This window comes from Sus scrofa, chromosome 7 (assembly GCF_054392235.1).
Source record: "Sus scrofa isolate SSC_HxYL_T2T_F1_AM1 chromosome 7, Sscrofa_HxYL_maternal_Yorkshire_Landrace_v2.0, whole genome shotgun sequence".
Lineage (NCBI taxonomy): Eukaryota > Metazoa > Chordata > Mammalia > Artiodactyla > Suidae > Sus > Sus scrofa.
The window spans coordinates 102,758,819-102,785,509 of record NC_139389.1 but is presented as its reverse complement, the minus strand read 5'-3'; the positions used below and the strand labels follow the sequence as shown (position 1 = coordinate 102,785,509).

General features: G+C 35.8%; 1 protein-coding gene across 33 annotated transcripts in view; it reads right to left on the bottom strand.

The window, feature by feature from the left end:
* The window catches only part of RAD51B (RAD51 paralog B), a 790,317-nt gene that overhangs the window by 663,879 nt on the left and 99,747 nt on the right, over window positions 1-26,691 (bottom strand). For 7 of the 33 annotated variants that reach the window (XM_084969556.1, XM_084969554.1, XM_084969561.1 and 4 more), the window contains one exon: window positions 16,770-16,829. The exons of the other annotated variants lie outside the window; for them this stretch is intronic. In XM_084969556.1, coding sequence (XP_084825682.1) covers window positions 16,770-16,829 — 60 coding nt within the window. The remainder of the gene's footprint in view (window positions 1-16,769; window positions 16,830-26,691) is intronic. 33 annotated transcript variants of the gene reach the window in all.

The window sequence follows — 26,691 nt, the reverse complement described above, 5'->3', positions numbered from 1 at the left end:
AAAAAAAATCAAATCAAAGTACCAATGGCTAATTCTTAGGCAGCAAAGACTCATACCCAATTGCTAGGTGTGACAGATCAGAATTTAAAATCCTACAAAGATACGCTAGCATCTGTTAGGAAGCTTCACAACTTTAAGGATTAATTCAGTCTTTTAAATCTTTCATGTTCATGGAAAATGTTTCTGAGATTGCAATTCACTTAAATATTTATTGAGTTTCTATTACAGCTCCAGGACTTTGCATGTTTCTAGAGGGTTCTAACTATAGTTAGGAAAAAGTTTCTTAAAATAGAAGACATCTTCTAAGCAAGAATCGGTCATTTAACATAGATAAGCAAATTTCAGGAAAAACACATAGAATATTATGTTCCCTAATAAAAATCACCCAAATAGCCACTGGACTTGAAGGATTTGGTTAGTCTATTCATTTTTGCGGTTTTTTTTTTTTGTTTTTTTTTTTTTTTTTTGGCTTGATTGTCCCATTAGGAATGTTGGCAAAATTGATTAAATGGTGTTAAGAATCAAATCACTTTAACTGGTTACCTTTCCAAAAGAATCATTTTGTTATTTCCTCTAGAGAATTAGAATCCAGTTCAAACTCTTAAGGACATTTCATAGGCAGGGTACACAACTGCCTAAATTGTCAAAAATCCAGGGATCGGCATGTAAATGCAAGCAAGCAAATCAGGCAATTTCAAAGAAAGCCCTCATAGCCTCAAGGCTAAGGTGATGGCATAACACAGGAAATTCCAAATGAAAGTTCTCTGACAATTGTGGCCTTACACTGGGGCTGCCCACCAATCCACTGCCCCACCCCTGCAAAAATGAAAAAGCTATTGTGGGTTTGCTTTTTTTTTTAAGTATCTCATTTCCATATCAAAATGCAAAAATCAAAAACCATTAACTTCTGCAATATTTTACAAACATCTTTCATTTAGAAAATGTGTCATAAATTTCTACTTTATTCTGTATTACAGCTATCATGGACATCATAAAATAGTAGAATTACAGAATTGCAGAGTCGACACCTGGACTATCACCCAGCCTAAGGCTTTCATTTTTCAAGGGTCCAGAATTGCCTAAAGTCAACCAGCCAGTTACTGGATAGATCAGGAATTAATAACCATACATAAGTTACTTCTATAAAAAAGACATTGAGTCTAACAGAGCACATAGATAATCCTTATGGTACAGGAAAGATACCTTGCCTGGCGGCCAAATATTTTACTTTTTAAGTGTCTGCTAATTCAGAAACCTAATAGTTTGCGCTTAAACAAAACTAAAACATCTCAGCAAACCCGTAACTACCGAAAAAAATGCGTGCTGAAGTTATGTTATAGTACAAACTACATTTTACAAACCACATTATAATAGTCTAAGTGTACAGTAATCAAATATCATCACATATAATTAAAGATAAACTCATCATGTCAAAACAGAAGATCAAAGCATTTTAAATCTTGCAGGGCCCATCATTTTCAATGGCCTGTTCCTTGATCAGGCCTTTAATTCATACAATTCAGTGAGTAACAGTGCCTCTTCCTGCTGCAGCAGAAATAAGCCTCAAAAAACTCTATTTTTAAAAAAATTGACAAACATATGGAATATTCCCAAGACATGGCTATGAAAAGATTAGTGCACCACCAGTTTTCTATTAAACCTGATCCAGGAAAAAACAGATAAAATGTTTTTCATTCTCTAAATCAGATTCTGATCTAAGCATACATTTTTCAGTTACAGGAAGAGTTTTTGGCTTCACACTGTGGCAAGAAAGTAGAACATCTGAATTACCTGGTATTTCCTGTTTGTCAGTTGTTGTTGGGCTTTGTTTGTTTGCTTTGTATTGTTGTGGTTTTAATGCCTTCCAAGGCAATGAAACACTACCTACCACCTGAGTAATTCAATAAGAAAGAACCAAGGAGAGTATCACTTGGCATTATACGAAAAACTCCCACTTCAGTCATTTCACTCCTCTAAACTTTGGCTGAACCACGCTGACTGTTATTTTGCGAGGAAGTGATTGCCAAGTTATCCACAGGCACATACACACAGACAAACCACAATATGGAGAATGTCAGCCGTTACTCCTAAGAATATCTTCACTAAAGTATGTGCTGAGTAATGAGGAGTTATTCGGTAAGTTCAGATAAATGTAGAGTTAGAATAGGCCTTCAGAGATAAATAATCAACTGAGATAATAATTGCCCCAGACAAATAGTTATGGAAGTCAATACTAAGAAAACCAGTGTATTAAACACCATTCATCAGTACAAGAGAAAACCATGCATGTTCTAAGACTTCCTGAAAGCCTATTGATTTAAAAATACTAAATAATCCTAAATAATAAATTTAACCTTACTATGGACCTTTACAAATAATGGATGGGTCTTCAGGAAATCAGAGCCTCTAAAAGACTACAATGCATATTTTCAGATGCTGATTTTAAAATGTAAAACTTTTAACTTGTGCTTGCCCTGAAAACTTTGGATGAGTCACTTTCTTATAACTTTGCGTAGTTGATAATGAAAGGATAATTAAGGATAATAAAACACCTTCTCTTGACAACCTTAGATATTTCCAATTTTGAGAAATATATTTTTTATGTCTAAGAACTTTCATCCTAATTTCACAGCTCACTGAAATACCAGACCAGATGCAAATGCTATTTTGGAACTCTGTTTATGAAAAAGAGGTCAAACATTATTGCAACGGGTTTCCTCAGAGGAATGATGAAAAGAAATATATCAATTATTACAGGATTCACAGTGTTCTGAGGATGCCCCATATTGTATTACACTTGGCAATAGCTAATTTCCCTCAAGACTCAATAAAGTAAAACATAATGCCTCTATTGTTCAATGGCATTTGTTGACATCCTTAATTACTGGGACTTAATTAATCTGACATATCCTTCTCTGTATGTTTTGAAGCACCCTGTGAACCTACAGAATATGAAAGAACTTTCGATTGTGAATATGTTTAACATTTATTATAGGCAAAGTATTATATATGCTTGAAAGTGTGAAGAACAAATATGAACAGGATGAATCACCACTGTCTCCAAGGAACGTACAATCTGGTTTGGAAAAGAGACTCACACATGAGCACACAGCACGTATACACAGAGACAGAATTAAACTACCAAAAAAGAAAAAACAAGATAGAATAGAAAAAATTATGCAAGCCCAAATGAGACATTCTGCAAAATTGAGGACCAATATTCTTCAAAAATGTCAGTGACATAAAATACAAAGAACAGCTAAAAGACTGTTCCAGCAAAGAAAACTGGAGAGACATGACAAAAATAGTTCCTGTGCTCCAATCCTAAAATTGGGGAAGAAACAGTACGACCTTTTTATTGTCATACTGGGACAATATATAGAATTTGAACACAGACCATATACTAGATAACAATCCAGTATAAATTTGACAATATTCTGTAGTTATGTAAAAGAGTATCTGTTCTTAATTGACACATGCTAAAATATTTAGGGTAAATGGTAACAACCTCTTCAATTTACTAGCAAATGAACAAAATGACAATGATATGTATGTATATACGTCTTCAAGAGAGAAAAAGGGTATTCGCTGGTGGTGTAGGAGGTTAAGGATTTCGTATCTGTGGTTTGGGTCACTGCCATGTTGAGGGTTTGATCCCTGGCCCGGGAACTTCCACATGCCATGGGTGTGGCCAAAAAAAAAAAAAGAGAGAGAGAGAGAGAAAGAGGAAATGTGACACAATGTTAACAGTGGACAAAACTATGTGAATGGCATATGGGAGTTCATTATAGCATACTCGTACCTTTTCTTTATGCTTGAAATTTTTACAAAATGAAATTTTTAACCCAATGAACATTTAAGCTAAAGAAGACCTTAGAAATTATCTAACCCAATCCTAGACCTAATTTTACAAGAAACAGGCCTGACAACTTGAGCTATATGATCACCAGCATAGATAAGTGGTCCCCTAACTCTCCAGTGTGTGCTCCATCAGGAAAACATTTGGAGCATGCACCCTCTCATATATATATATATATTTTAATTATTTGATGTCTTCTTTCTGGATACTAATTTATCATGTATATTGTAAAACATATACACACAAAAAAATAAAAATTAACCAAGATGAGATTTAAAAATATTTGTAAAGTTCTAATATTTTCTTCCTATACCATGGTCCATCCTGGGCAGCCTCTCCCCCTGCCTCTACCTTGGTGATGGATGGCACAGACGACTCTAGGCACAAAAGAGGCATATCTAACATGTATGAATAGAATGTCAGGACAGGTTTAACTTATGTGTCATTTAAAGCACTGTAGGGCTTAGAGGGGTTAAAAAAGAGAGAAAAGAGAAAAGCAAAGGGTCCAGCTGAACAAACACAGAGAAAACAAAGGAGAAAAATCATAGAAACATTGGCAATTCATACAGAGGCACAGTGACACAAGGGATAAAAGTTTGATGATGGATTGTTTAAAGATCTTGAATATAAAATCAAGGAGGAACAAAAACTAGATAATGAGAAAATTGTGTTTAAAGTAAGGTGGCTTAAAACCAACAACGTTTATAATAATTATTACCTGGCAATGTTTTGCAGGATTAATTCAGGAAGATACATAAGGCATTCCTAAATTACTTATCAGGACTTAGCTATAACTTCTAAGAACCAGCTAAAGTTGTTTTCAATCTGTCAAGGTGATTTTTCCATCAAGATATGCCTAACAATTTTCTGCACAGGCACTTATTTTGCCGTTGTTATTTCAATGTTATTTCATCCAGTAACAGTACGCCAGCTGGTCACATTCTTTCCTCCAAAATATTAAAAAAATCAGATAATTGATATGATATGCTCATTACTATAAATGAGAACTTAAAAAAAAAAAAAAAACAAAAAACACCCTAAGAACTAATAACTCTGTAGGCTCTTAGACAAATTATTGCAGGGCTTTAAAATCAAGTTTAAGTATCTCTTAAACATCATTACATACAGGAAGTAAAAATCATGCATCTCTAGTGTCTGCACCTTGGTAATATGGTGATAGTTTGCAGTGAGCAAACACTAACAAATTTGTATATATATTGTGCATTGTTACAAGTTAGTGCTGAGCTGTCAGAAGTGGTGTCATTAAACCTCAGTGGTATCAGAAACTCATTATTTTCTTTTACTCAGACTGATGGTGACATAAGTTGGCTTACATAGAATTCCTTTATTTTTTAAATAAAGAGAACAATGAGACCTGATCTCACTTTCATAATGGAAAAATTAAGCCCAATATATGAACTAAAAAGAGAATCTTAACACTCTGCTTGATTTAGACTTACTCTAATCACTGTATTTCTTGGTTTTCATTCCTCATTTGTGATAAAATGCAGTAATTTCCATCCCCCAAATTGTTTTGTAAATTAGTTTAACTATATATCATCCAATAGCTCTACATGGTTTTTCTGGATCCACTCCCTATCTTAGTAATAAGTTGGTTTAAGAGAACACACTAGGAAGAAGCAGCAAAATACAAGGTTTTATCAAGAAAGTGAAAAAAGAAAAATATTGATAGTTAGACAAAGATTGAAGTGGTCCATCAGAATTAAAAAATAAATTTGCTATTCCTTTTTTTTCATTGTTACCATTGTAGCTGTACAGATCCTCTATGCAGAATGAAAGATGAGTGCTGGATGCCCAGGGTATAACAATTTCCTTTATAAAATGGTCTTCTTGATGACATTCTAGCAACTCTCTAAGACTAAAGATGGCAGGAGACATAAGGGTCTCTTCAATAATGTGTATGTTGTTATATTTATGTTCATAAATGTATATGATATTTATATATTATTTTTAACATGCTAATGTAAATATACATTAAGTGATGTTGCTTTTGCTGCTAAATTATACCTTTACCACCTCTTCACAATATTTTTCTTTTTTTAAATTGAGGTATAGTTTTATTGACCTATAAAATAGCTGCACATATTTAAAGAGCACAATTTGATGAGCTCTGAATCATGGATACACACTGCGAAACCACTACCGCAATTAAGTTAGTGAAATTCTAAAAACCAAGCAATAAATCTTTAAAGACAAAGGACAGACTTCAGTAGGATTGATTTTATAGTCTCCAGAACATATTAAGCATTGTGCGGGTACCATCACTCAGCTCTTCCACTTGATAATTTATGCAATTTACACAAATAGCCACAATTTTTAACTGAAAACCTGTAGTAACAGAATGTCTATTTTATATCCATTATTTGCTCAGAAGTGTATTAGAATCCAGTCAAAAGAAGTAGAAGACAGCATTTCTTTTTCTTTTTTCTTTTTTTTTTTTTTTCAGTTGTGCCCACAGCATGCAGGAATTCCCAGGCCAGGGATCCAACTCAAGCCACAGCAGTGACAATGCTGAATCCTCAACTGCTAGGCTACCAGGAAACTCCAAAAAAATAGTATTTCTATCACACTGATATCCACATGAAAAGGAACAACAGGAATTCCCGTCGTGGCTCAGTGGTTAACGAATCCGATTAGGAACCATGAGGTTGCGGGTTTGATCCCTGGCCTTGCTCAGTGGGTTAAGGATCTGGCGTTGCCGTGAGCTGTGGTGTAGGTCACAGACGTGGCTCCAATCCCACATTGCCATGGCTGTGGTGTAGGCCGGTGGCTACAGCTCTGATTAGACCCCTAGCCTTGGAACTTCCATATGCCAAGGGAGCAGCCCTTAGAAAAGGCAAAAAGACAAAAAAAAAAAAAAAGAAAAAGAAAAAAAGAAAAAGAAAAGAAACAACAATTAAAATTTTAAAAAAACTTCAATAAATCAATTACATGTAATAGAGTAGGAGCCTGGATGAAAAGTACTGTGGAAAGCAGGGCCAGATGGGATTGTTAGGAAGACTCCATAAAGGAAATTTTAAGTCTGGTTTTGAGAGAAATTGGTGAGATTTCTTAATAGTGCTGAGATTAATATAAATGAGATCCGTTGATAGGAAAGGACATAAAGTTATTTCACAAAGTTTGTTGTACAAAACCAGATAGGACAGGTTAAAAGGGAGAATGACCAGTGTTAGGGAGCTCAGTAAGAAGACTATTACTATAATCCAGGCATGTGGTGTTTAGGACCCAGACCAGAGAAGTGGCTATTGAAATAAATGCCTTGAGATAGACAAAGAATCTGGAAGTTGAAATGTCCATATCCGGAGTACCCGTCGTGGCGCAGTGGTTAACGAATCCGACCAGGAACCATGAGGTTGCAGGTTCGATCCCTGGCCTTGCTCAGTGGGTTAAGGATCCGGCGTTGCCATGAGCTGTGGTGTAGGTCGCAGATGTGGCTTGGATCCCGCCTTGCTGTGGCTCTGGCGTAGGCTGGCGGCTACAGCTCCGATTGGATCCCTAGCCTGGGACCCTCCATATGCCATGGGAAGCAGCCCTAGAAAAGGCAAAAAGACAAAAAAAAGAAAAATCCATATCTGTTAGAAATCAGAATCTGATACAGTATTCTAACTGTATTGGAATATCTCAGAACCATATACAAGTCACAATTGCGTTTTTAACAATTTACTTTTGTGGAACAAAAACAGCTCTCCAAGCAAAAAAACATCTTGAAGGGTAGTGGGGCCTCAGGGCTGCGAAGTTGTTTACAGTGAACTCTGAGGGGCTGCCACAGCTTCATCTGCCCACATTGCAGCTTCATGTTTATAAAACAGCAAGTCAGTAAAATACTTTGTTTCTTCATTTCTCCTTCAGCAAAATGAGGACACTAGCTCTTAGCATATGGAAGCGTTTTCATATTGCAAGTTCCGGGGCAAGGGGGGGTGGTGGATAATTTGCAAATGTCATCAAATGAAATGTGTACTTTCAAACGAGGCTGATTAGACAAGGTTTCATGTGGCAGAAGTTGTAGTCAATACGGCGTCCCCTCTTAGCAAGAAGGGAATGTTCACATTTGTAGAAAGTGCAGCAGAGCAACAAAGGAAGAGAGAAACAAAGCAAAAGCCCTGAGACTGATTGAAGGACGTCATCGGCGATGTTCAAAACAGCACTTTTGAGTGTTGAGAACTGAAATTCAAACAAATGTGTGTAATTTTTATTTTAAACTCCTTTTAGAAAGATGGAAAGCGGTGACAACAGGAACAAGGCAGAGTAGGGCAGCAGCTGGAGAGGGCAGCAAGTCCTTTGAGGACTCTACACTCATATTTGTCTCTTCCTAACACTTTTCCTATGTGTCTCTGCCCCTTGCTCACTCTCTCTCCTCCTATTTCTTCATCTTTTACCTTTAAGTGTAACTGGAGGTTGTGCACTAGGTAGGAAGGAGGATGGGATAAGAAAAGAAGAAAACTACAAGATGTACTACTCAGGGCTAGTATCACTGGATGAGCATGTATGAGGAGGCCCTGAGAGCACTTCGAAACTAGAGGAAGGAATGCAGAGGCAGCATATATGAATTAACAGTGATTTGGGCAGTAACCAGGTAAATTCACAACTGATATTCCTTATCTGCTCCAGGACATACATACGAAAATCACTAGCTATAAGGGTAAGAGGCAAGAATCAAGGGCTTTAACCTTTTCGCCTTCCTTAATTTCTCTAATTCAAATATTCCAGTGCTAAAGACCGGAATCTTGGCTCAAAACACCTACATGAACAAATAACAAGAGAAAAAAAGGTTTTGTATAAACACCAGTAATTTAGCCACAGGGAAACCCAAACTGCAAATAATAACCTAAATCACAGGCTTGATATTATAAATACTCCAAAAATACTCCTAAAAAGAAATCTGAGATGGCTGTAATGAAAATTTTAATGTTCCTCTTATGTTCTAACCAGGACCAAATACCCTACCTACGGCTTTGTGGGGAAGCAGTGAAGAGGAACAGAAAGGTAGAAAAAGAGGGAGATCAAAAAATAAGAACATACAAGAAAATATTGTTAGAAATTGAAACTGCATAACTCAGATTGGGATTTGAATCTACTTTTTTAAAAATTAAAATCACCTACTCGGTCTCAGGCCTTACTAAAGTTCAGGTTCTGGAGTTCCCGTCATGGCTCAGTGGAAACGAATCTGAGTAGCATCCATGAGGACACAGGTTCAATCTCTGGCCTTGCCTAGTGGGATAAGGATCCAGCAATGCTGTGAGCTGTGGTGTAGGTTGCAGATGCGGCTCGGATCCAGCATTGTTGTGGCCTGGTGTAGGCTGGCAGCTACAGCTCTGATTCGACCTCTAGCCTGAGATCCCCCATATGCCACGGGTGCGGCGCTGAAAAGACAAAAAAAAAGAAAAAGAAAAAAAAGTTCAGGTTCTTTGTGTATCGGTACAAAAGGATTTCAGCAAGAGGCAAGTAACAGGTAAGAAGTAGATTTACTGAGAGAGATACACAGAATGTGTGCCCCCTCAGAAGCCAAGAGGTCACAAAATATGGGGTGGTGATTCCTTATGGACTGGGTAATTTCATAGGCAAATGAGTGGGAATGAGTGAGAAGATTATTCCAACTATTTCGGGGAAGGAGCGGGGATTTCCAGGATTTATGGTTGGCCTCAGCACTGTCCTGGCCCCCTGGGCCTGTCATTTAGCTAATGTATTACAATGAGTGTATAATGAGGTTGGAGGTCCACAGGAAGTTGACTTTCCCACCATCTTGGACCTAGTTGGTTCCAACCAGTTTTTCTTGTGTTCCCAAGAGTTTTTTTTTTTTTTAAGTTGTGCCCTATCCCCCTCCCTCCTATTTCAAAACTAAACCTAAAGCTACCAAAAGACCTAGAGCTTTGTTTCCCACTGACTCTCAGGCCTCATTTCCAGAGCAGATGCAAAATAGCTGGTAATATCAAGTATTATGGAACCCAATTAGCCCCAACAATATTTTCAGCCATATGTGTTCTTCTACTTTGATTAATATTATTATCTAACTTTAACTCTTCTAGGTGAATGAGAAGATGCTAACACAAAATTTCTATGATTACTATTTCTTTGTGAATCAAATCCATGAAACTTTTTAAGAAAAGATAAAAGTAAATTCCTTGTTCTGCTTATCTATGCCAAAGGACTTGGTCAGGGCCACAGCTGAGGCAGGCTAGGGATCAAAGACCTTGAACTGCCTGCTACTTAATTAATACCTGTTCTGCTCTAGGCAACTGTGAAAGTTTTGCTTTGATAGTTCAAGGCTAAAAGCCAGTTTTGATTGTTGGCTAGAGGGAGCATTTTTTAAATTGATCACTTCATAGAGCAATATGTCTCCAGGTAAATGATGAAATAGTTCCAAACTGTCCTGAAACCCCAGCTCATCCTCATTTATGGCTCTGGGAGTTAAAATTCATCCAGCAGCATTGCAAAGAGGGTTTTTTACAGGTGAGTCAAGCTTTCTAATTCTCAATCAACCAATATGTACTTATAGACTCAGTATACTAGAGCTCAAAAAGGAAAAGAATTTTGCTCTCAGATAAGTGGAATTCTAGTTCGGAAGGGAAATTAACTCAAACCAACTTAAGATAAAAAAAATACACTGTTTGGAAGGTTAAAAACTAGAGTGGACCAGATAAGTTCAAAGTGACTTCATGGAAAAGGTGAAAGGAACACAATTAGATTTGAAAGAGGGAATCAATAAGATTTGGGAGAAAATCTGTAACAAAGGCGAGAAAAAAAATAAAATTGAACATAGTATTATGGATGGGATTGGGGGTTGATATAAGGTATTAATAAAGAGTTTAACAAAAGCAGGTGTTTGTTAAGAAACATGGTTGAATAAATAAGATGAGGCCAGTATATGGAATGCTTTGAATGCCAAGAAGATAAATAACAAACTTAAAGTTAGTCCAATGAGAATCACAGCTGGTTAATGATCAGAGAAGAGGCAGCATGAATTTCTTTAGAAAGAGCGCTTTAACAGCAGCATGGGGATAAAGACTGGAAGCCAACGAGGAAGTAGATAGATCATTTAGGTGTGAAGCGATGAGATACTAGAATAATCGCATTCACTTATGAAGCATTCAACAGTATTTGTTGAATGTCTGAATATTTATCATGTACATGTGAATAAAACAGATATGGTATTACGAGCTCACAGAAACAGTAAGATAATGAATGTTCGTTGCTTTAAGCCACCAAATTTTAGGGTAACTTGTTTTAGCAATAGATAACTAATCTAGACTGAAGCCAACAAAAGGGACATCAAATAAGGTTAGAAAAGCAGGAGAGATTTAAAACAAATAACAAAAAACTGCCATTGAAAAACAAGGGGTGGGAGGCTTTCAAGTCATAGATAGGTAGATAGAATCAGAAGTAAAAGAATATAGGATGAGGAAAGATTTTTAAAACGTTATTTAACTTGTTATAGTTCACAGCTAATTAAAATGAGCTAATGTACAAGAAAATCCTTAGACTAAAAGGTGATCAAATTGCTACTTTCTTCCTTAAGAATGATAGGGAAATAGTGCAGGCAGCTGATAGACACGACAAACCTAATTTTATTCCTAAATCAACAGGTCAACTAGTAACTGACTAAATGGCTCGTGAAAGGTATGTCTCACATATAGTAGTATTGTTTTAAAAATGCCTACATTTTAACCTGACATAACTAACTTTAGTCCTATACTTTCCACTAGCAAAAGAAGAAGCTTTGAATTTATTCAAGCTTCTATCACATTACCTACAACTTGGTGCTATAAATTACTATTTACATGTTTCCCATCCCCTATACATGTAAGTTCCTTCCCTGCAAGGACTTGTAGCTTATTGATCTTTGAAGTCTCAGTACCTAGAATAATATCTGACCTATAGTAGATGTACAGTTCCTAATTTAAAATTACTGAATGTAGTAGAAAGATAATGTCTTTACCAAAGACATACCAAACATATTCACATATCATAACATTTTAAGGAATTAAGATTTTTCATTTATTTCTTCTCTGTTGGGCAGTATCTCTTTACTATAATTCCCTACCTAGCACTGTCTCCCACCTCAAAAAACTAGTCTTTCTATGATGCATGTTCTCTTGGGCACCTATATATGCTGCAGATTTCACCTCTAATATTAAAAAGGCATTTAAGGAGTTCCCGTCGTAGCGCAGTGGTTAACGAATCCGACTAGGAACCATGAGGTTGCGGGTTCGATCCCTGCCCTTGCTCAGTGGGTTAACGATTCAGCATTGCCATGAGCTGTGGTGTAGGTTGCAGACGCGGCTCGGATCCCGCATTGCTGTGGCTCTGGCGTAGGCTGGCAGCTACAGCTCGGATTAGACCCCTAGCCTGGGAAACTCCATATGCCACGGGAGTGGCCCAAGAAATGGCAAAAAGACAAAAAAAAAAAAAAAAAAAAAAAGGCATTTAAGTGTCCTCTTACTACCCAAGTTAGTAATACTCAATGACATAAATGGAATATTTTACTCAGAAGATGAATCCCCAGAAAATAAGTGATTATTCAAGACAGAAAGATGAGTGAAGGACAAGTTAGTATCACTTGTTAGACACTATTCATATAAGTGGTTCCTGTGACTTTTTGCATCAGTCCCTTTGGCTTCAATTTCTATAAAATCTGAAGAATTTACAAATTCATCATATCTGTAAATTTAGCTGCATTTTAGACTCAATCCTAACAATCCTAACTGAAACCTCCATCTCAATTATACTGAACAATCCTAAATCCATATTCTTTCCTGTCTTTCTTTACAGATCATTCCAAATGTTGGTTTATAATGTCAAAATATTTATTTAGATATATCAAAATCTAAAATTGATAACTGCCTGAATGAAGTAATTAAGAGGATATTTTTAGGAGAAGCTTAAGTAGAAGCTTAAGAAATAAGAAAATGAGGTGAAGTTATCTTAAAAATCAATATTTAAAATAAACATTAGATGCTTATTTTTAAGTCAATTCAAAGAACAAACCAACTAAATTTTCAATTTTTAAAATGGCCCCGATAACACAAAATTAATCTATAACTTTGGCCTTAAAATAAAAATAGGCTACTACCAATCTTAAGCAGTTATAATCAGGACAAATTCTTTCATTGAAAATGTTTGTGGGCAATCATACAGAACAGCTGCCACCCAGGATGACTAAAATAACACAAATTAGATGTAATTGAGTTAAAGGACCACACCAGGTTTGTAATTCAATTTGTCCTATGTGGTTTGGGTTTGGGTTTTTTTCCCCCTTAGCAAACCACAGTTTGAAAACTTCATCAAATAGGAAGTACAAAGGGATAGAACTATATAATGCAAATACTTAGCATGAACAATTTACATAGAATCAGTTTAGACAAAGTTTTTTAAAAAGTCTGAATGCAACAGACACTAACTTTGGCCTTCTTTGAGGGTCCTACTCACTAAAACTTCTTACTGTTAATTTCTAAATCTACTATAATTTATCCTAGCTGTAAGGTGACTTACGTTTTGATCTAGTTTCCTAATTTTGCACACTATTTACCTAGAAGTACAAAGTAGATCTGAGGTTAGATTTAAGGTCACTTAGAGAGTTCAGTCCAAAATCCTTAAGTCATTAATGAGAGTGAAAGGTAGAGGCAGAATTTTTACCACAGTGGACCTTTCAGCAGCCTATGATATGGTTGATTATACACTGCTGATAGATGTGGCTAATTATATTGTCATCACTATGTTGATAATTTTGATTTCTATGGGTATAGCCAGCATAGACCTGTCCTTAGAAGAATGTTTGATAAAATGTCTTAAAACTAACCAATCCCAAACCCTTGTTTGGGATCTACTCTTCAAGGCAATTTGATCACTGAGAGATTTTTAAGGAAAAGAATTAGGCTTAAATATCTTGTGTTGCCTCTCCTCACGCCGTTAGCATTAAAAGTCATGGATCTGAAGCAAAATTTGAGATGAAGAATTTTCCAAAAGAACAGTTGCACAATCAGCTCTCAATTCATTCGATAACAGTAGTTCCACATAAAACCAAAGGATCTGATGTAATTAACGGGCTTCATTTCAAAAAATCCTGTTTAACAAGATTTCTCTGATAATTAGAGTTTAAGCAGAACACAAAAGAAGTGTGTATCAATTTGATAACTTATCAGAAAACAAACATGTCTTTTTTTAAGATTGATTACCTATGAAGTATTTGGACTCTTGTGTGTATTAAAAAGCCATTTTGCCCTGAGAGGAGAACACATGAAAACTTTTACTGAGACAAACCCTTGTCTCTAAAGCTTTTTACTCTGGCAGATACAGACATGAAAGGCACCTGGCCTAATCATTCTTCCTTGCATAACACTCCAGAACACACCACAAACCTAACCCCTCTAAAGCTTAGGTTCTTCCCAGCTATGCTAAGAATAAAACCACACCCAAGAAGCTTACGCTTCTTAGGTAGTTCAGATGGTAAAGTTATCAATCATATCAAACAAAGAGGGAAAATGATTTTTAATCACATTTTATTTTTAACAATATTGGTATCAAGAATACAAAGTTTTCCTAAATTAAGAGAGTTAGCTATTCAGTCTTCTGCCTGCTACCTGACACCACCTGAGGTACACTGTAAATCTTGAAAGACAGGGCAAAGAAGTACTACTGACTAATTATAGGGTCTCGTATAAACCAGATGCTGCATATAAAATGGTTAAGAATATCACCAGCTAGAACATGATAAAGCACTCAAACAATCTCAGGAGCCTAATCTTTACTTTTATGCCCCCCCCCAAAGGATATGGTTCCATTCTTAAACACAGAAGAATGGGCTAATGTGACAAGTCATTTCTACAACCTTAAAAGGTCTGCCTCCACTGAATTAAATAAATCTCAAATTATATAGCTACTATCATTTTATAGATGGAAAAATGTTAAGATTATATTTTAGGGGGTGGGAGAGGGATAAATTAGGAGTTTGGGATTAGCAGATGGAAACTATTATATATAAAAGAGAGAAACAACAGGGTCCTCCCATATAACACAGGGAACTATATTCAATATCCTGTAATAAACCATAATGGAAAAGAATATGAAAAAGAATATATATATATGTTCTTTATATATATATATATGTGTGTGTATGTGTTCAGAATATATATATATATGTTCAGATATATATATCTGAGTCATTTTACACTGGAAACTAACACTGTAAATCAAATACAATAAAAATTAAAAATTTTTTAAATTAGAATTTTTTTAAAAGATTATAGTGTAGGTAGAGAATAAATATCCAATTCTTTCCATCAAAGCAGGAAGACCACATGGTCGTAAAACATATAACACACAACTGTCACACAGATCAAAAAATGTCCAAGGGATAGTCTGGAATACATCAAGAACCATGTATCCTTTAAAACTTACCTCAAATCCTATCTATAACAGTTCGTTCTCCTCTCTCCATTTTTCAAGTTTTCTATAATGCTATTAAACTGCCTTTATTTTCACAGCAATTTATCTTTAAGTGCAAAACTGCAATTCAGTTTAAGTTTGCAGGTGGAAAAATGACAGAAACGCAAAGAATGTCAATGGTATCCTAAACACCCTTCCCAGTTATTTGACTGATTTGAATTCTAAAGTTCAAGAGGAATCAAAAAAAGTAAACTTTTGGAGTTCCCGTTGCAGAGAAGTGGAAACAAATCCGACTGGGAACCATGAGGTTGCAGGTTCGATCCCTGGCCTCACTTAGTGGGTTGCCGTGAGCTGTGGTGTAGGCCACAGATGCAGCTCAGATCCCGAGTTGCTGTGGCTATGGCTGTGGTGTAGGCCGGCAGCTATAGCTCTGATTAGACCCCTAGCCTGGGAACCTCCATATGCCCTAAAAAGCAAAAAAAAAAAAAAAAGAAAAAGCAAACTTTTTTTTAACCTGCAAATCCATATTCCAAGACCAACTATTAAATCTACAAACAGAAAGAAAACAAGTTCTACTGGCATTAGTATAGCAAACTTAAATTTGGAAGTAACCAGACATCAGCCATCTTTTTTAGATTCATATGAAACTGCTAAATAAAGAAACAGACCCTTCCTTACATTATCAGTTCAAAATGTCTTGCCTCAGCCGAGATGGGCCTGAAGCATTCCAGAGTAGTTTACCTACTGAGTTATAAACACGACCATTCCATTTCAGCATAGGTTACACGTGGAACAAGTTTCATATGTGTTTATAAATACTTTGATTGTGAAATATATACTTTAAAAATTGTAATCTTAATTTTTCACATCACAACGGAATAGTCTCCAGATGCAGAAAATACACAGCAAACACTGCTGGCCTCCATGCAATCAAGCGTCAGTTTTGTTCACCAGTTGGACATTAAACTTTGAAAGAATTCTCACACCCCCGGGGGTGACATTAATTTGGAAAGAAGTACAATGAGAAAAGAATGCATTTCTTTAAAACTCTTTGCTCAAAGAAGTATCTCCTTTTGTCCGCAATTGTTTTTTCTTTAAAGAGAAAGTTTACTAGCGTTCTGTTTCAACCAAAAGAAAAAACGAGTATTTTTCAAGGACGTTTAGAGTCTCTCACAGGTTTTTACAACAAAAAAACAACCAGTCACAAGAAGATGAAAAACGGAATTCAGAAAGAGAACCTGACACAATAACTCCACCAAAAAGTGGCAAATTTTCTCCACCAAGTGAAATGACAAATTTTACATATGACTTTCTACTCCAAGCTTATCTAAATGCCAGGACTCATGAAGAATATTTCAACAAATATAAAAAGACAAATATAACACCCCCCCCAAAAAAAAAACACCTTAAAGGTGGGTCACTAACTTTTGTAAAAGTCATCAAATGACTCAGAACATGAAATTTGGAAAGAACTGTATACATCAAGATCAGCTCCCACAATGTTACAAACCTTAACTTTGATAGTAGTTTTCAGCATTGCTCTATCAAACGCAGAAAACTTTTCATTGGCCTAAGAAAAATGATAAAATCTTTAGGTGACCTATTCTGGGTCCTTCCCTCACTTTCAAGAACTTTCTTAAATTATGCAATAACCACCCTAGCACTATTAATTTACACAGAATCTTTACCAAGAACACAAAATAACTGGCAGTGGTTATCTTTATTATTTCACAAAACATTCCTGGGCAAATTAAGAGTCAGAAATAATCTACTACATGTTACACATGGGAAATTTTAAAAGCAAGGAGTGACCTGCAATTACCCAGTGAGGCAGTGATGGGCTGAAACGGATTCCCCCATTCCTGACTCCTAACCTTTTGCTCCTGGTATTTGGTGGTACCTCTAAATCTTTAAACACTCAAAAGTATTACAAGTGCAAACATCTCACAAATACTTTCTCAGAAGCAATCTCCCATTCACTTTCACTTGACTAAGTTCTACATTTCTTAGCTTTATATAGGGAAAAAGAAAAAAGAAAAAAATTAGATACTAATAGTCCAATCTAGTTAAGTCTACAGCTTGGAGGTAATAATAATACTTGACAGTTATTAAGTCCTTTGAGTGGTTTACTTTGAACATTAAATGATCATTCTTCAAAGGTGCTTCATTAGCACCGTAGGCAGCATGTCAGTCTCATAAATATGCTTCAAGGAATAGTGACAAGTAGCACAAGTTTCATCTATCTCAATATTATTAAATTACTTTTAGTCACAGTTAGCTACAACCTAAATAAAGAAAATTTAATTTTATCAGAATATATTCCCTGAAATAAAACTATCTCTAACTTAAAAGAATTCTAGAGCTCTAAAAGGCCTCGAAGATCATCAAACTCTTTCAATGTACAGATTTCAAATTCGCCTCTTGACTTAATTTGGGAATTTAAATTAAGTGCTAAACAGAAGCAATTGTGGAGGGAGGACTTAAGCATATGGAAAAGGAAAAAACAGATGTACACATACCATAAAGAGCCCTGGTTACATTTAATTTCCAGCAACGCCAATAGCTGGGGGCGTGGGGGAGGGGAGAGGGTGTTAATGTCGGTGATATTCTTTGAACTGGGTCCAACAGAGTTTCTAAGACAGCCTAATTTTTAAGGAAAACATTCCTTCCCCCAGCCAGCAATTGCAAACGTCTTCCTTTGTTTAACTGGCATCAGAATCTATACGTGCTTGCTATAATTTTTTTCTTTTACCTTCTAATTGACCATATGAGATTACCAACAGAAAAGGAAAATTCTAACTAGCCCTAAAGATGATACTATGTGGTAGAAGCTGAAAAAATGTAGTAAATCATCTCTATATGCTAAAATGAAAAGACCTCCAAGATAAGTGGAGAATCTAGAAAGCAAGTTTGCCCAATGAGAGGCAATACATATGATATTTTTGAGGGGGGGGAAGCGCACGCACACACAGCACTATATGTCTTTCACAAGCCTACTTATCTACCCATATGTCTATCTCTAAGGCAATGCACAAAAAAAGCTCTGCTGTGAAGGATAGATATCAAACTGAAAACAGTCAACAATTTCTGGGGTTGGAGGGGAGGCAACTGGGATTGGGGATGATGGCAGTCAAGAAAGAGTATTCTGTGTGCATGGGGCAAGGAACAGTATGATCAAAAGTACAAGGAGATGGCAAGCCAGGAAACTAATGAGGAAGCTGGTGGGACAAGTGTAAATGTCTCTGTGTATTTGGAAATGGGGGTGAGAGGATGTGGCAAAAAATGAGGTGAGAATAAGTAGATTGGGGCCAGATTACGAAACATTTTTGTGACAAGCTAAGAAGTTTTTAGAATTTATCCCTTAAATGTAATGGGAGCCCATCAAAAGTTTTCAAGCCAGAGAATGATGTGATTAGTTCTGTCTTTAAAGAAAGAGATTTGACAGCAGTATGGAGGATGGACCGGAAAATAGCCTGAAAGTAGATAAGCAGCTCTCCTAAGAATTGAAATGAAAGATGAAAAGGGCCTAAACAGGGCAATGAGAATGGAGAAAAGGAAACAAACATATTCAAAAGCAATTTTGGAGATAGGAGAGACAGGACTTGTTGACAGATTGGTTGGGGAACCTAAAAGAACATAAGGACTCAAGATGGATGTGAGGTTTCTGGCTGAGCGGATGGGGAGCCATTAAAGAAGACAGAGAATACTGGAAGGGAGGGGGTGTTTAGAGAGTGTGGAAAAATGAGATTGGGATTTGTTGAATTACATGCTGGCCTATCAACTAACTCTTAGTACGCTGCAAAAGGATAAGGATCTTGTTTGCTAATTGTCTCCACTGCACCTAGTGCAATGCCATGTGCATTTAATTCCAGTTTGTGAGGATGGGGCTAATGCTAAGCTCTCCCAGGATAATTGAGACTTGACAATATTTAAGATATCTCTTCAAAAGGCCTGTGTGGAAAGGAAATATGAGACAAGGTGGTTTGTTTTACTTTCCTGTCAAATTTCTGCTTTAGTGGCTTCCAAAATAAATTTCCAATAATAATAGGGCTTTTAACAAGAGGGTCTATTATGAAGAGCAGCCTGCGGCGACCCGAATACCTCTCGGGACTTCACATTCTACACATTCCAGTAATCAAGTCACATCACCTTTAATTCTCTTTCTTGTTCAGGAACCTGTACTACCACTTAAGATTCTAAAACCTGCCACACCCAACAGTCAAACATAATCAGAGCCATTTAAACAATTTGGGAAAAAAAAAAAAACAAAAAAAAAACACGCTGTTTTATTTGGAAAACCTGAAGGGGGGAGATACTAAAAAAAAAAAAAAAAAACAAACAAACAAAAAAAAAAAAACCACCATTTGTTCTGGTTAATATTGTGCAATGTTTTCTGGGGTTTGTGAAATCATAACTAAATAAATCAACTCCGGCAACACAAAGAAACAATATTCCCTTCCTCCTTGGACGCCTGAAGGAAAAAACGGCATCTTCTCCACAATGTGCACACACTCTGGAGCTGTTTTGTTTTTAATCCTTTGCCAAGTCAAGTTTTAGTTTTATTTTAATCTCACTAACCACAGTAAATTCCAAATCCTTGACAAGTAAATGCTTTCTTCCTCACCAAAATCCCACTCACTTTCCTTTCTAACTCCTGGAACGTAAGAGTTCAATAAAAGCCTGCACCGCTGATCTTTTTTCATGAGGAAGAAAACAAAAACACTATAAATTAAGTGTATTTCCTGACATTTACAAGATAGTCTACATGTGAAGTAAGTTAAGATAAAATTGCATCTTTCCTGCCCATCATTTAAAAATATATATTCACATGTGCTATAAGAGGAAAGATTAGCATAGGAAGTCAGAAGATCTGGGTTCAAGTCTCATTCATTTCAGTGGGCTGTGTAATGTTACTTAAGCAACTTAAATTTGGTTTCCTTAGATCTAAAAGTTAGGGAAATAGATGAGATAGTTTTTTAGAGGCCCTTCCCTTTCACTTTAAATTTCTTAAGATATGGCTATTACTTGACTTTTCTTTTTTGAACACATGGAGAACAGTCAGTCACTCAAAAAAAAAAAAAAAAAATTCCTAAGGAAAAAAAACTAATTTTTCTGGTAAAATGAAATAAACCTTAGATATTACCTAATCTGTACAGCTTTGAAACTGTATTCCAAGAGTTATAAATTGTTTTATTTATTGGAAAGGTTCTACAGTTTAAAGAGAAAGATGGGAAACACTAATCTAATCCAACTCAGTAATTAGAAGATGAAGAAACTGAGATCAGGATTGGAAGGAGAAATATGTCACAGCCATAAAATACTGGGAGCTGTTAAACATCACAGCAAGAGGAAAATGGTCATGATAAATTTTAAAAGAAATGAGGATTTTAAACCGTGTATTTGAAAAACTGTATAGGTGTAAATCCATTTTTCAGGGTAGTAAGTTCATTGCATCATTTGCACTAAAAGAGTCTAACAATATTCAAATAATACAAAATATGTAACAAAAAAAGTCACAAATGATCCAAAATCTCACCATTGAGAAATATTCAGTATTAACATTCAGTGACTGTCACTTCAGACAACTACTCATAATACGGATGGATAAATGAACAAAATAAATGTATTATTTCTGGGATAGGAGTGTATTCACTTTAAAAATAAAAATATATCAATTTTCATTTTATTTGAAAATAACAGAAGCTGAAATGAAACTGAAGAAATTTTAAACCTTAAATAACTGTTTCTTCACTCAGAAAGAATAACTATAAAAAACCCAAGTTTAACAAAAATGATAAAATCATAGAGGAGATTAATATTACTTTAAAACTATTTTAAATTTTAGACTACACTGAATTGTTGCTATGAAAGATAAGGTGATTAAAAATTTCCATTTCCCTTCCACCTACCTCCCAATTTTATTTCACCATGATGTATAATGTTCACACTGTACTGTTACCATAGTTTCTATAGTTTCTAAATCTTATTTATACATAAATGTATTTATATTCAAAACCATTTTTTATTTTGATTCATCTCTTCATTGGCTAAATTTTAACAAGTAGGTTTTTCCAGGAAGATCTCAGAGATGCTGTAATCTCTGGGTTCTCTCACATTTGAAGATTATAATATGCCTAATGCCTTTATTCCTCAACAGCTTGCCTAGACAGAGTGTTCTTAGTCATACTTTCTTGCATCTGAACTTTTCTGACACTGTTTCTCTAGTATTGCACTTTGCTGTGGAGAAGTCTGAAACCAGTCTAGTTTTCTCCCTTGCAGATGACTTTTGCTTTTTGAATGAATGACTGAAGTTTTTCTTCAGAAACAGCCAGGATATGAGTTGATACTGATTCTTCTTCACCAATTTCAGTATTCAATGCGTCTTTTTATCTGCAAGTTTTTTCATTTTAGAGAAGTTTTGCTATATCAATTCTCTAAATACTTTTTTAGTTCCATTTCTTGGGTCCCTCTTCCTCACAGATACCAGGAATCTTTCTTTGTGTCATATCTTTCATTGTTCACCACACTGATTTAATCAGTTACCCGTTTTTTACTGTGATTATTCCAAACTTTTGCTCCAAGCCATTAAAATTTCAGCCATCTGTATTTTACTTCTTACTGGTTCTACATCACTTATTAGTATTTTACTGGTGTTCTGGTTCTTAATTTATTTCCATAGCCCTAGAGTCACATTTTTCATCAATGTGAGCACATTTTAAAGTTTATTTTTTACTTGTACCTGAATACTGTGTTTGGTTCTATGTATGTTTGCATACGTATGTATTATGAAAAAACCCAAAAGGCCAAAATTTTTATAGCTTTCTGTTGTAGTCAGTGACTTTTTTTCCATTTTGCCCATCTAAATACCCTAAAATTCTTCACAATGCATAGATCTATTACTTGTACACTGATGTTGATAGACACATACACATACATAGTTTATATAGCTATAACTTAGCTATAAGTTTTAAGGGAACTGGAGTATACAGCTAAGGACTAAGCATCTCTATGTCAATGATTTAAAATGTATAACTTTCCCAGAATAATGTTCTTCCTCAAGCTGTGACTAGAGGTAGTCTTTGAAACTGTGTCTGCATTCTGATCACCAGCACAAGATCTGTGTCTCAGACAGAGATACACAGACCATGTGAGTAAAAACTTCTCCTCCTTTTTTCTTGACTGATCTTGTCTATTTCAGAGGTTAAGCAAGTACAGACCTCAGATAATTTCTCCGTTAAAGCTATATCTAGAGAAGAAATTCCTTTCAGAGTCTGGCACATTGTTGATTAATATGCCCAGGTTCTGTCTAGTGTTCCTGAAAATATATTTCTCTTAAATTTATTTCCTCTTAGGTACATTGTGGGTATATTAACATACCTATACTCACTCTGATGATTTCAAGTTCCTAAAATCTTGGGACAGGGCCTGGGAACAAAAGCCTAACTAAAAGCTCTTCTGAAATGCTGAGCTGAAGAAAACAAGAATCTTCACTGATGATTAAGAAAACAAATATCACCTATAGAAACTAATCATAAAAGATTTGAATTTTTTTAGGAAGAGATGAAGTGATGTTGTGGAAATGAAATGGAGTCAAATCATTCCTGAATTGGAGTCCCAGGTCCTACCAAGCTATGTGACTTTGAATAAGCCATTTAACTTCTCTGAACTTGATTCATCTGCTCAATAGATGAATATTATATCTATATACTTTGTACAGAATATTTATTTTCTATTTCTATATTTTATAATATTAATAAAGTTATTTCACAAAGAAAGTCTTATTCTTGGTAGGAACAGCCAAGTTATCATTGATAAAGGAAAGTTTTAGTTGTCAAAAAATGTATATATGTATATACTACAAAGAATATCTAGCATGATAAAATTTTTGACTGTTTTCAAATGAATCAGTAATAACCTAATAATACTTACAGATACAATAAACATATTTATTCCTGGGATATCTTTACTTTTCAATGCTAACATAAACTTTCAAAAAGAAGTATTGAGCAAAGGAACCCAGGAGAATCAAACAGAAACATTCCAAAAATCTAAAAATCATCATCTAGATTTCAGGATAAAATAAATAAATAAATAAATTTCAGGATAACATTGAATCCTCTAATAAGACTTGTTATTTTATACATATAAATCTCAATAGATTATAGAATAAAACATAAAAATGAAAATCTAGAAGTCAAATAATACAAGAACTGTCACTTATAATAGATCAACACAAAAATGTTGTGTGAAAAATTGACTATAATAAAATATGTTGCAAGTAACCCCTAAAAGTTCCTTGAAATATAATAAAAATTCACCATAAGCCAAAAGAAAGGGTGGAAAAGGCAAGGGGAGAAAGAAAGGTTTCCAAGGAAACATATAAAAGCTATCTTAAGACTCTAGGAATTAGAAACAAAACTAAGCTCCATATTCTAACAAAACTAAACTTGATGGCTGTGCTCACATAATGCCATTGGCAGCCCAATTTTACAATTTAGTGATGCAAATTAACAAAAAGATGTACAATCTGAGGGAAGGTACACTAGTAAAATTTGTTTTTGTTAAAACAAGAGTTGGAGGATCTTCAAAAAGTGCCGAGACCTTATTCATTTGGCTCCAGCCTCATTTCAGCAAACTTACATTCAATCCTCCCTCTAACACTATTCCAGAAGCCTGTCTCAAGTAGAACTGAAAAGAAAATAAAGAGGAATTTTTTTTCATTGTAGCGTTTATCTGAATTTTCTGTTTACTATATTCAGTCTTGATTTCATACCAAGTTTATTTGACAAGTACTTGGTGGTAAAACTAGACACCAAATTTCTCCTTCATGAAAACCAACATGGGTGGCTTCTTTTCACAAGAGGGTACCTCTTTGTGGTGGCATAAGACCTCATATTGCTGTGTGAGACATTCTGCTGCCCAGCCTGACTAGGCATTCAGCAGTTAATCCTACTTCTATGTTCTACTGGATCAACTGTTATCGGAAGTTTTTACCAATCTGAAGACAGGAAAGAGAAGAAATACATAGAGAAAATCATCATCATCAAATAAAAATAAAGCTTCATGTACAGAACTCTATGCTAAGCATTATGCAAAATAAAGACATGATCCCTGCCTTCCAGAAGCCTCCATGCTAAAACAGATGATGTTGACACAGACATAAACAGACTTTCGTAATGCAGAACAGAGACATGATGGCTGCCAGTAGGGCATAAATCAACAACTGCTAAATATTTACAAAATGTGAGAGATTTATTATGTGCAATGTATTTTGTATAATACATAGAATAATCTCTGGAATTGGTGAGGGTTGAGTAAAGACACAATTCTTTTGTGTCCTGATTCTACTCCATCTCTGACTCCCTGTGTAACCTTAGGTCTCGATCTTACAGTGACTGTTTGTTGCCTTACAAAAAAAATAAAATGATAGCATTTAAATTTCTTCCAGGTTGCATACACTGTAAGTGCACAGACTCATCAAAATACAGTGTGGAAAATTCTATCATGGTTTCTAATGAAGTGACTCAGGATAGAAATTCAATTTTTAGATACCTTATCAAAAATATTCTCACATAAATACATTCCATGATACCAGGTTAACCACTTGGGGACATGAACTTTTGAAATGGTTGATCGGAACTTTTTATTAGAGACAGGGAATCCAAGTTAGATAAAGGGTACTGTCATTCCCCATCACGTATGACCAATCCTATTTCTCTGAAACTTGCTCTGGCCATTTTCAGCCCTTTGGTCCTTCTTTTCTCCAATTTCCTTTCACCTTTTCTTGTCTTCCCCTAACTGTAGGGTCTACAGATATAAGATAGATGTAAGAAGCTCCCCAAATAGTGGGAGGGACCCGGGACCTTTTTCTCTTTACAGAAAAGGAAGAAGCCTGTTTTTAAAATAGTTTAAATATACCATAAAAAGAAAGACTCTCGGAGTTCCCACCATGGCTCACTGGTAATGAACCTCACTAGTATCCATGAGGATGCGGTTTTGATCCCAGGCCTCACACAGGGGGTTAAGGATCTGGCATTACCATGAGCGGTGGTAAAGGTCGCAGACACAGCTGTGGCGTAGGCCAACAGCTACAGCTCTGATTCAACCCCTAGCCTAGGAACTTTCATATACCGCAGGTGTGGTCCTAAAAGTGAAAAAAACAAAGAACAAAAACTGAATGAAGAGACCTTTGAGACTTAGAGATCATGTGGTCCCCAGGGACATCTTTCAATCCCTCTAATGTAACTTTTTTTTTACGTCCAGGCATTTTACACTGCGCTTTCATTCACCCTCTCCACCTTAACCAAGCTGACATCTATTGACCTTTCCCTAGAGGTAAACCTTGGGTTTCGCTTCGGTACTTTTTCTTATACATATTCAGAGCCTCTTAAATTTCTTCTCCCAGAGTAGCACTTATCGCATCCTATTTTATCCACCTGTTAATTTATCTCTGTCCTTCATAAAATTGAAAAGTTCACTGAGGCAGGAACTTTTCTTTATCACCTAGCTCTAGCACAATACCTGGTATACGGTAGGCATTTCATGAAAATTTGCTGCAGAGATGAACAACTAAGCCTGACCCAAACAATTCAAATATATTCTATACCTCTAGAGTAGCACCGCTCAACAGAGCTTTCTGCAGCAGTGGACATGTTCACTACCTGTGCTGTTCAGTACAAGAGCCACTGGACATATGCGGATACTAACAGTTGAAATATAACGAATGTGACTGAATTTTTTATTTAATTTTCGTTCATTTCCATAGCCACACGTGGCTAGTGGTTAATATATTGGACAGTGTAACTCTAGAATCACAATGGGAATGTAAAATACTATGCACGATTTGGTTTGCCTGCACTGTTTAATATTTTGAACACTGAAGCATAGTTTGGGAGCTCCCACTGTGGCACAAGTGTATTGGCAATATCTCTGGAGCCCTGGGACACAGGTTTGATCCCTGACCTGGGAACTCCATATGCTCTGGGGTGGCCAAAAAAGAAAAGGGGGAAAAAAAGAATAAAGATTTGGGGGGAAGCATAGTTTACTCAAATAATTAAAATTTCCAAGGTGAAATTTCTCTTAAGAGAGTATGCATGTTTGAAGGCAGGAATTATATCTTGTTCATCATCTCATATACAGTAGGTGTTTAAAAACAGTGTTCATTTGAAATGAATGGATATACCAACTGCTAAAACTTAAAGACTTTTATTTTCTTTCCAATTTAAGAGCAGCATGGGAGTTCCCATCATGGCGCAGCAGAAACAAGTCCAACTAGGAACCATGAGGATGTGGCTCTGATCCCTGGCCTCGGTCAGTGGGTTAAGGATCCGGCATTGTCGTGAGCTGTGGTGTGGGTCACAGACATGGCTCAGATCCCACATTGCTGTGGCTGTGGTATATGTAGCTCTGATTCCACCTCTAGCCTGGGAACC